Source organism: Solanum dulcamara, chromosome 8 (genome assembly GCF_947179165.1).
Source record: "Solanum dulcamara chromosome 8, daSolDulc1.2, whole genome shotgun sequence".
Classification (NCBI taxonomy): domain Eukaryota; kingdom Viridiplantae; phylum Streptophyta; class Magnoliopsida; order Solanales; family Solanaceae; genus Solanum; species Solanum dulcamara.
In genome coordinates, this window is record NC_077244.1 from 75,899,569 (window position 1) to 75,910,845 (window position 11,277).

General features: G+C 34.6%; 1 protein-coding gene across 1 annotated transcript; it reads right to left on the reverse strand.

Annotated features, from left to right (window-relative positions):
- Positions 1–2,365: 2,365 nt before the first annotated feature.
- On the reverse strand, positions 2,366–11,040 carry LOC129899130 (uncharacterized). The gene is made up of 9 exons (XM_055973952.1): positions 10,501–11,040; positions 8,628–8,788; positions 8,481–8,530; positions 8,309–8,378; positions 8,118–8,223; positions 4,791–4,857; positions 4,386–4,461; positions 3,447–3,745; positions 2,366–2,842 (listed from the first exon to the last, which is right to left on the reverse strand). Exons 2-9 carry the CDS (start codon positions 8,785–8,787, stop codon positions 2,759–2,761), a joined length of 912 nt encoding a protein of 303 aa, XP_055829927.1. The 5' UTR covers position 8,788; positions 10,501–11,040; the 3' UTR covers positions 2,366–2,758.
- Between the last annotated feature and the right edge of the window lie 237 nt (positions 11,041–11,277).

An 11,277-nucleotide genomic window follows, 5' to 3' on the forward strand; every position in this document is an offset into this window, starting at 1 on the left:
ACATTTTTTTTCTTTCACATGGCGTTCAATATTCGATTTGGGCCCCAAATAAAAGGAATTCACGTTGGAAAATTTCATATTTGGTTCCTACCAAAGGTGATTTAATGTCCGGGGCTCAAATTCAAAATTTCATTAAAAAACGAATGAATATATATCAATCCATCACAATCTTTAGTGGAGTAAGCATATCAATGCATTTACGTAGTACATACTACATAATACTAAAACATGCGCGCAACACGTTCTTTAAGAAGTACAGAGAATTAATCAGTAAATCTCACAAATTAAAATATAATCAAGTCTCTGTGATTGTCTCGAATCTTTTAAAACACTCTTCATATTGCAATGAGTTGCTTTACCTTTTAAAATATTAGACTAATTAGATTAGCTTAAAAATACTTAATTCGTGGAATAATTCAGTGCTTGTGCTGCGGCTACTAGTTAGCTATCCTATTTTAACTATGTGGTCCTAGACTATGCAGCTGTTGGTCTGTTTAGTTACATTAATTAATAGTCCATGCATAAATAGAGTAACAAATAATTAATTTAATTTTTCCCAACAATAGAGTAACTTCATATTTCGTTGCTCTCTCCGTAAAAAAATTTACCCTAAAATTATATACAAATATATCATACATCTATTAATTTAATCCAACACAAATACGTTTTTATTCATATAGCGTAGTGATTTTTGTGGTTAAGTTAGTTGAAGGAAGGAGCAATTTCCGGTGGATTCCTTCAAGTCGAAGTATTCACATTTTTTCCAACCTTAGGTACGAAGAATATTGATTGAAATTGATTAGGCAAAGACAGAGCCAATTGGATCCCAAGAATTTTACAAGTGCCCCCTCCTTCCAACTACACAATCATATCAACTTTAATTGATTGATTACTTAATTAAATAATTAATTTTATTACATTAAAGCAAAACCATACTAATCCGAAGTATGATTTAATAATATGATTTCAAACATATGACAAAAAAATAAAACATATCAAGGACAGTGCAATCATATTAGTTCACACGGAAGTTAAGTTGCACCAACTATTTTTAATAATCATAGGACAAATCAAGTGTCCAGCTAGGTCTCTTTATGGCCTTTTTTTTGTCCAGTTTAATAACTAAAATGGGAAAATTACAGATATATACCGCTCAATCAACTAATATATTAATATGGGCAAAACATACCCAACATATTATATATATATTTCGTAAATTAGTTTGTCATAATGTTTAGGGTCTTACTTATCATTAAAAATGAATTGATTGTATGGTCACTTTTTTTTGCGTCACATGTCATGCTTCATCGTAAATCAAGCTATTACATACTTAGAATATAAATTTTCCTTGACATTTGTTTGACTGATAATTAAATGTTAGTAAGTTGTCCAGCTCTGGCCTCACTTAATTTATAATTTCTCTTTCTTGAATAACTTTATCATTTTACAGGTAAAATTGTTATATTAATGATTAGTTACTATCATTTTCCAACTAAAACTGTTAAATTCAAAATAAATAGTCAAGCGAATTATTGCGTCTCCTAGTTCTAATTGTTTCCCCAAAAATATAAATATTATTATCCCGAGTGGGAAAGGTGGGGCACAAGAAAAACATGGGTGAGTGGGTGGAAAGAAGGGCCCAGCAGACTATAAACACGCGGCTTAGCTATCTGACGAATATTTCAGTTTGAAGGAACAACCATACTCTCCATTTTCATAAATCATAATCAGATGCACCTTAGTGGAAGGACGACCCCACTATTACGACTTCTCCCTCTTCAAGTAAGGAATAACATAATATAGGCTCCACAATTTTTTTTATAACAGGTTATTTCAATTCAATATTTTTAATATAACAATAATAATATATTTAATGTAATTTTATAAGTAAATTTAAGATTGTGAAGAGGATAAAATATAGTGTAAAATTTTATACATAACTACTATAAAAATTTTAATAAGCCAAAATAACTACAATTAGGTAATTACATTTTGTAACTATAACTATAATAATTATTTGTAAAATGCGCATACCCGTTTCACTGCAAAAATACAAATTCGTTTGTACGATACACTGACAATGTACAAATAGGGTAAGTATATTCAAATTCGGTATTTATATATTTTAGAAATTTTTCAAAACTTATGCAAATCAAATATATCAATATTATAATTATATACATGGTAGGATAAGCATATATACAAAATATGAAAAATTCTAAATTTATACAAACAAATTCTTAATTATACAAATTCTGAATAACAATTGCTATGAATATTAATTATTGAAAAAGGTTTGCCGAGAGTGGAAATTAACTTTCCGATAAATTATTGGCTCAAAAGTATTTTTAATGTGACATACAAATTAATATGTGAAAGCTTATAAAATTTTAAAATCTGAACATAATTATACAATGAGTTTAATGATAAAAATCTTACGGATCAAACCATTTAACTCGGTTAATATCTTGCCCAATTCAATCCACTATCAATCCGTACGAATCCGCGTATTTGTCACCACTATTACTAAGCAGCAGTAAACAACTAAGAAAACAAAACAAATAATATGCATTTCCCACTGATAATCAATGGACAACCAAAATTGAATTTGCAAGCCATGGCTACGAGAGCTACCTTTCTAACGCATTTTTTTCCCGAAAAGGTACACTAGACACTAGTTCAGCTGTTCAGGTACTCGATCCTTAAGACGAAACCAGCTGTCTGCTGAATGCTATATATGGTGCAAGGAAAATCTACTTCACTCTACTTCCATATCAGAAATAGCTTCGTTCAAGACACTCTGAAGCTCTTTCAATCTGCGTCTTGCCAGCACGACGCAATCCTGAAGACGTAATTAATGAACATTTCTTGTAAAAAATTGGTTAAGATATAATCGTTAACTACTATTTACAGGATTATTTTAGGAACCATTGTACGGAATGTAAGTTAACAAATGTCTCCAGAAAAGTGAGTATGACATAGGAAAATAGCATTATTTTTGCAATTTTAATACAAACAAACAACATTCCCAGTAAGAACACACAAGTGGGATCTAGGAAGGATGGGTGTATGCAGACCTTACCCCTACCTTTGTGGGGTAGAGAGGTTGTTTTCGAACAATCCTCGACTCAAGAAAAGTGATTTTCGAAACAGGTTTGTGAAATTTCAATTTCTTGGTTTGTTTTCTTATGATTTGTTTAACTACCGAACAGAACTGATTAAAAAGTTCTTATTTATTATAGCAATATAAAACATGTTAAACGATTTTTTTATTATTATTTTGACAATTGGAAATCTGAATATCCCCTTTAAAAAAGTTTTCAGATAACTGGTGACCTCCTTTAGCTACAATCTAAGATAATTATCAAATGTGCCTTATAAAGAAAAGAAAAGAAAAATAAACCTTGTTCGTTTAGTTAAGCATTACGATTACGTTGCAAACTAACCTGGATGACTGATGTATGGGCAAGAACTGGCCCCCCTGGTTTATAAAGTGAAACAAGCTGGTAAGAAGAATCCAATACCACAGTTACAGCCGTTTCCATTATAGATTCTTCCTCTGCTGTAGGATCTGCTAGGATGTAGTTCTTGTGAAGCAAGCACGTTAAGGAGAATGGTGGAGAGTTCAATTTGAGTTTTCTTTTCTCTGTATTGACAGGCTGCTTCTCCAATTTCAATTGGACATTGTCCTCAGAAACAAGAACTATTCGCCCATCTTCATTCAAAGACACTACTGGAATGTTCACTGCAAAAAATCCATTTCCTATGTAAAATTCTATGCATTTAATAATCAACTTTCCTAAACTGATATGTACAGCTATTACTAACTCGATGCAGATAACATTGAACACTTCAGAGGAAAACACTCTTCCCTCATCCCAAAAAAAGAGCTATTGACCTCCTGGAATGGTTGCAAGTTTGCAACTCTTCTTCATCCCTTCATCTCTTTCTCAATAATGGCTTCATAAATTTATTGCATTATATTCCTTTAACAAACCCAAACTAAGTGGAAAATATTACTCTTTTGACATATACACTCTTCCTCTAAGGTTTATTACATGACATATACAGGCAAGATTGTTGCAGATAGTTGCTCCTTGAACATATTGCTAATTGCTCTAAGAACTTGTGCAGACAGTTGGTCCTCTTTTTACCGTCGCCTGTTGATAATATACATATTTTCTGTAATCACAAAAAACACCTTCTTTCTTACCGTTTTTGAACTTTGACTTCGTAATCCTTATTTCCCAAAATTTTGTTTCAACATGTGGTCCCTTTCCAATCTCAAAAAGAGAAACAGGATATGAAGTACAATAATGTTGTCTCTCATGGGACAAGTAGTGATTACAGGAATATTTCAGAAATCCAAACAATAGAAAACTTACAATGCGAAAAGGCAGCAACTGCAGATAGTAATGCAGCGTCAAACAGGGAACCGTCAGCATCCAAACAGTATATGTCCTGTATTAATTATATGCCATAGGAATTAATACCAACAACTAGGCCTATGATACAAAAGTGTTTGTATTAGTAGAAAATGAAGAAATATAAGAGGGGAAGAGAACCAAGATGAATAGGTGAAAAACATATAGTCCAAATCTACAGTTGACGGACGGCTTTGCGGAGTAACATATTTGAAAATGGTAACCTAGATACGTCAAGCATTTCAATTGTTTCATATTCTGACGACTTAACTCTTCAATCAACGTAAAATTAAGGAACAAACTTTTCCTTCTACCGACCATGGGAAAAAGCAAGAAAACAAGATCTTCACATTCATTAGCACTTACCAGGTAGGCCATCCATGCAGCTTTTCCTCCAACCAAACACAACTCTTTCAAGTCAATCATGCCAGAACTGCAAAAATTTCAATTGCTTATTAAGGAGATTGTACAGGCATACTTATCAGAAAGTGAAGAAAAAACAAATATTAAGAAGATACGCCAAGAGGAAGGACCTAAAATAGGAATGGGAAAACAAAGCTATGATGACGCTAAAATCAAAGTAACCCTCTCTTACCAACACGGGTTGTGGTGGAGTGGTAAGTACTCCTTCATCCTTAACCAGATGTTTCGGGTTCGAGTCCCCTGGGGTACATAGTCACCTTTGTTAGGGAGCATTTTACCCTCAATGTGGGACTTTCCGACACGAATCCAAATTTAGTCGGGCTCCAATGTATGTAACGGAAAACGGGTGGGAAACCAAAAAAATAAAAATAAGTAATCCTTTCTTACTTCTACCTTTAGGAAAACAATAGAAAAGTTAGACTTGCTCAACAACCAGAGATACTTCTTGGTGAAAGCTTTTTGTAGGAGTAGTGTGGGATTGAGGCATGGTTAATCGAATAATGATTAACAACATAGGGTTGATTGAATGATGATTAAGTTCCAAAAACTTCTGAGAAGAACAAGGATTCATGCAAGGTTATTCTCATGGGAGAAAACAGAAGAAGAATACTCTCCCTTGTAATGTAAAGTTTTTCCAGAAGCAGCTAGTTATTTGGTAATACCGATTGAGCACAGTATGAAAGATCTTTTAGATGCACATATTCCTTCGGGGGAAAGATTGGGGCGTGGACATAAGGGTCTTTTTGACACAATCAACAATTCGCTTCATTTTCAATTATGCCTTGCCCTAACTTCTTTAGGGTTGTGATCCCGACTTAGTGAGTCCTTTCATCCGTGATGAACTATTAGCACCAGTCTACATTTTGTCCCACTGGACTGAGGAGAGGAAATCTTATTTAAAAAGCATAAGACATAAAGACTAGGTAAGCTCCCAATTTGGCAAGAACAGCTAAGAGGGCCAACTACCAATAAACTTTCATTGTTCATTTACAAAAAGGGATTTTTTTTTTAATTCTTCATATTTCAAATTGGGTCGGTTAAGAGAGGGAGAAATTTGTACTAAAATATCTATAAGCCAACCCTTCTAGATGCTTCAACGCTTGGTTCGCTTGAAGGTGAAAGAGACATAACTTTGGGCTTTGTTGATTTACTGTGTGATGATTTGTTGAACAAGATCGAAGACGCAGTCCCGTATTGCATATTGGTACTTATCGAGTATAGAATAAATCTGCTTTCCTTTGTTCGAGAATGTTTCGGGTTCGAGTCCCCTGGGGTACATAGTCACCTTTGTTAGGGAGCATTTTACCCTCAATGTGGGACTTTCCGACACGAATCCAAATTTAGTCGGGCTCCAATGTATGTAACGGAAAACGGGTGGGAAACCAAAAAAATAAAAATAAGTAATCCTTTCTTACTTCTACCTTTAGGAAAACAATAGAAAAGTTAGACTTGCTCAACAACCAGAGATACTTCTTGGTGAAAGCTTTTTGTAGGAGTAGTGTGGGATTGAGGCATGGTTAATCGAATAATGATTAACAACATAGGGTTGATTGAATGATGATTAAGTTCCAAAAACTTCTGAGAAGAACAAGGATTCATGCAAGGTTATTCTCATGGGAGAAAACAGAAGAAGAATACTCTCCCTTGTAATGTAAAGTTCTTCCAGAAGCAGCTAGTTATTTGGTAATACCGATTGAGCACAGTATGAAAGATCTTTTAGATGCACATATTCCTTCGGGGGAAAGATTGGGGCGTGGACATAAGGGTCTTTTTGACACAATCAACAATTCGCTTCATTTTCAATTATGCCTTGCCCTAACTTCTTTAGGGTTGTGATCCCGACTTAGTGAGTCCTTTCATCCATGATGAACTATTAGCACCAGTCTACATTTTGTCCCACTGGACTGAGGAGAGGAAATCTTATTTAAAAAGCATAAGACATAAAGACTAGGTAAGCTCCCAATTTGGCAAGAACAGCTAAGAGGGCCAACTACCAATAAACTTTCATTGTTCATTTACAAAAAGGGATTTTTTTTTTAATTCTTCATATTTCAAAAAGGGTCGGTTAAGAGAGGGAGAAATTTGTACTAAAATATCTATAAGCCAACCCTTCTAGATGCTTCAACGCTTGGTTCGCTTGAAGGTGAAAGAGACATAACTTTGGGCTTTGTTGATTTACTGTGTGATGATTTGTTGAACAAGATCGAAGACGCAGTCCCGTATTGCATATTGGTACTTATCGAGTATAGAATAAATCTGCTTTCCTTTGTTCCTACGAACAGAATTGTTCCAATATTACCAACATAAAAAAGTAGCTAGCAAGAAGAAACCTTCACTCTTGTGATGTAAAGTTCTTTCAGAAACTTCTCTAAGTAATAATAGCTACTACAATTTATTCACCAATAAGTAAAAAAAACCACAAAGACAGGAAACGTGGCCAAGATGGTTGAAGCAAAAGGATATTCCCGATCAGATTATTATGTTTGCAGCGAGATCACAAGTGGGTCTAGTTGAATCTTAAATATAACCTATGCTAGAAATATAGGAAAAGAATATTATTGAATTGTGTCTGTGCATTATTACACAGAGACCCTATTTATAGACACTACAATACAATCCTTTACCAAGTAAGATACTATTTATTATTCCTATTCCTATTCTAAGTGGATTGTATATACCTATTCCTATTATAATACTCCCCCTCAAGCTAGTGCATACAAGTCATATGTACCTAACATTATGTACCTAGCTTGTTACAAATGTAATTAACACGAGGACCAATGAAGGGCTGGGTGAGATATATGCAAGTTGATCACTCGACTTCACAAAATTGACAATCAATCTCAATGTGCTTAAGTCTTTTCATGAAATACTAAATTTGATGCATAGTGTAGATAAAACTCGGAGTGATAAAATTACAGTGTTGAACTTCCTAAATTTAGCTTAAGAAAATTGTTTCAGACCATAGAGTGACTTATACAATCGACATACAAGGCTACCAAACTCCCCCTGAGCAACAAAACCAGGTGGTTGCTCCATATAGACTTCTTACTCGAGAACGTTGTCGAGAAAAAACATTCTTAATGTCCAACTAATTAAAAAAGCCAATAACAAACGACAACCATACGACATGGTCATTATAAAAATACCTAACATCACGAAATAGATGATGACAAATATATAGACTCAAATTTCAGATTAGTTTTTTAAAAAAAAATAATAGAATATTTAGACTCCAAGTTTGGGCATCTGCAAGCTATTATTACATACCTCAAGATAGTGTCTGACAGCTGCTTTGAAATTACTGATGCTGCCTCCGCAGGCCTACCAGGCCGAACCAGAGGAGAACAAATGGGAGGCATGTGAAATTCGATAGCTGCAATCACAATATAATCATATATATAAGCAGAAACTATATGGGCAACAAGATAATAAGAGCTGAGAAATGAGAGGTTTTTTACCTATGGATCCCTCATCTGGACATTCAACAGTTGGAGTCATGACTTCCATGTTGATGGCAGCCAGCATCGTCTGTGATTGATGCAAGATGATCAATCAACTCAGAAGCAATTCAAGTGAAAAATGGAAGCTGTTGTACATTAAAGAAGCAATTGATACAAAGGATATACTTACAGTGGAGCCAATCTTTGCCAGTGCCGATCCATCAGCAGAGGCAACGGCACCTGCAGTGAAAATACAGATGTAAATTTGGACAACTCCTGACAAAATACAGATGTAAATTTGGACAATTTGGACAGTTAAAATGATGATTAGACAAACCAAGTGCAAGTGTTGTATCTCTAGCACTTCCAAGCTTTCGGGCATCAGGTCGGACAGATTTAAGAAGATGGTGCTCATGATAGCGCAAAGGGAAAAGACGTCTAAATGCGTCCACCTCCATCTCTGAATACAAGTCACTTGATCCATTGGTAGCAGCCATTCTATAGAAATCAGATGTCTTAGCAATAGACTTACCAACCATGCAGCACATAAGTCCCCTCCCCCCTTAGACAGTAAACAAGGATAATAAGACATATAGCACATAAGTCCCCTCCCCCCTTAGACAGTCCCCAACTTATTTTATTATTATGGAGAGTTTACATACATGGATTATTACATAGCCAAAATAATAAAGAAAGAATAATACACAAATAGAAATAATAAAACAGGAACTAAAACTATTTGAATCTTGTTCCAAATGAACTCTTCGTGTCTTGAACTTTGAAGTCCAAACCCTGCTAAACCATGAGGAAAATACAAGCAGTATACAAATAATATGAAGATATAACAAGATTATATGATTTTACTTCAGTAAAGTAAACAAGCAAGGCAAGAACATTTTTTTTAAATATAAACTAACATATAAAGAAAGATTGGAACTAACCTGGATACTTTAATTAGAAAAATACGTAAACCAAAATCCGAATTATGAAGACCAAGTATCAAAGTATGGTCGAAACTCTTTTGTTTTTGTTTGGGGTATTAACAATATGAAGTAAAAATGTTTTTTTTTCTTTTCCTTTCAATGCTCTCTTATCTTTCCTCTTTTTCTTTTTCTTCTCCTCTTCCTCCTCTTTTTAGTTAATGAGTACTTAGATATAAAGGAGAATGGTGGATGATTAAAGTAATGCGGAATGGACATATGATTAAAATAATGCGGAATGGACCAATTAATAAAATAATGCGGAATGGGCAAAATGATTAAATAATACGGAGTGGACAAATTAATAGAATAATGTGGAATGGACATTCTATTAATTAATTAATATATATATATATGGGGAGATGGGGAGGGGACAAGCATGCTATATATGTATATATATATTCTAAAAGGGGACAAGCATGGGAGTTTTGTTATATAGTAATAGTAGTATGGGGCACTACTATATATATATACTGAAAAAAGGGACAAGCATGAGATTTTATTACATAGTAGTATTGGGTACTAACTTTATTTCAAATTCAAATTTCAGGGGCAAGATTAAAAATAAAATAATAAAATAAAATAAATAATAAAAAAAATGATTACAACATATTAGCAATTTAAGAAAATATTAATCTATAAAGATTTCAATTAAAAATCAAATAATATTCATGATTAAGTTAGACAATTTCCTATGATCATTTTTAGAGAAGTAAAAAGGATATGAGCGTAGATCAGATCCTTTAGTCTCAACATGAGTCAAGGATTCACCGCAAACACCCATACTTAGGCAATCAAAGGTGTTATTACGAATCAAACTCAAACGGAAAAGAAACAGATGAATATGAAAGTACCAAAATTATCACTCTCAAGGATACTACATGAGTATTTTCATAACTATACCTTATTCAAAAAGAAAGCAATTAACCCAACTCAATTGAAATTTCGTAGTTGATCTAAACAAAACACAATCTCCATACGGTCTTTTTCCCAAAAATCAGAAATCAGTAAATGGGTTGAAATATATCCTAATTAATCAAACATGTAAAGTCATACCAAAATTCTTCATAGTCAACATAGCAAAATATCTCAACTTACAGGAAACAACAATGAGTTAAGCTAAATTATAATTGGATCATATTTGTACTCATTTCGAATCTAAAACTCGTTCCACAGAAAGCAACACGTTTAATAGCTTTTATAAAACAAGTGGGTGTTATAAGAACTCACCCGGACGAATCTTGTAGATCCGTCTTTGAACCGTCGGTGGCTGTGCGTGGCGGTGTTGCTGAGGAGCTGCCGTCGCTGCAGCTGTGCGTCGTCGACGTCGCTGGTTGCTGCCGATGTGTTGTTCGTGTGGTTGCTGCTCGCTGGACAGCAACCCGGAGGAGAAGGAGCGACGGTGGTGGCTGCTGTAGTTCGTCGTGGTGATGTGAGAGGAGAGGTGCTCGTCGGAGGCTGCCGCCGGAGGTGCTGCTTGTTCGCTGGAGGAGAGCGACGCGACGGTGGGAGCTGCTGGTGGCGTCGATGGTGGATGCTGCTCAGAGCTGCGGGTTGCTGCAGCTGTTGGCGTGACTGCTGCAGTTGTCTTCGGCGAAGAGAAGACGACGACGTGGAGTGGTGGTGGAGGCGGTGAAGAGAGGGAGAAGAGAAAGGAGAAGAGGGAGGCGGCGCTAGGGGTGGTTTGAGAAGAAGAACAAAAAGAATTAAAATCAAAGTTTAGGTTAGGGTTTGGTATTAGAAATAGAAAATGTAATCTCAGCCGTTCATCAATTTTGACGAGCGATTAGGATTAGATCTTGACATTTGATAAAGATGGAATGGTATGGATATGATTAAAAAATAGATTTAAGATTATACTACTACTTATGTATATGTTTTGTATGTATGTATATATATATATATATATTTATATATATATATATATGACGTACATATGTATATAATACGTACTAAAATAGATACATAATTAACATAGTTAACTAAAATATACGATAAACGTAATTA

Excerpts from the sequence above, each read along its gene's own strand:
- LOC129899130 (XM_055973952.1), bottom strand. The coding sequence starts at position 8,787 with ATGGCTGCTACCAATGGATCAAGTGACTTGTATTCAGAGATGGAGGTG. Across the intron at positions 8,224-8,308 it reads TCCAGATGAGGGATCCATAG|CTATCGAATTTCACATGCCT; the intron begins GTAAAAAACCTC and ends TTGTGATTGCAG. Across the intron at positions 3,746-4,385 it reads AGTTGCTGCCTTTTCGCATT|TGAACATTCCAGTAGTGTCT; the intron begins GTAAGTTTTCTA and ends GATTTTTTGCAG.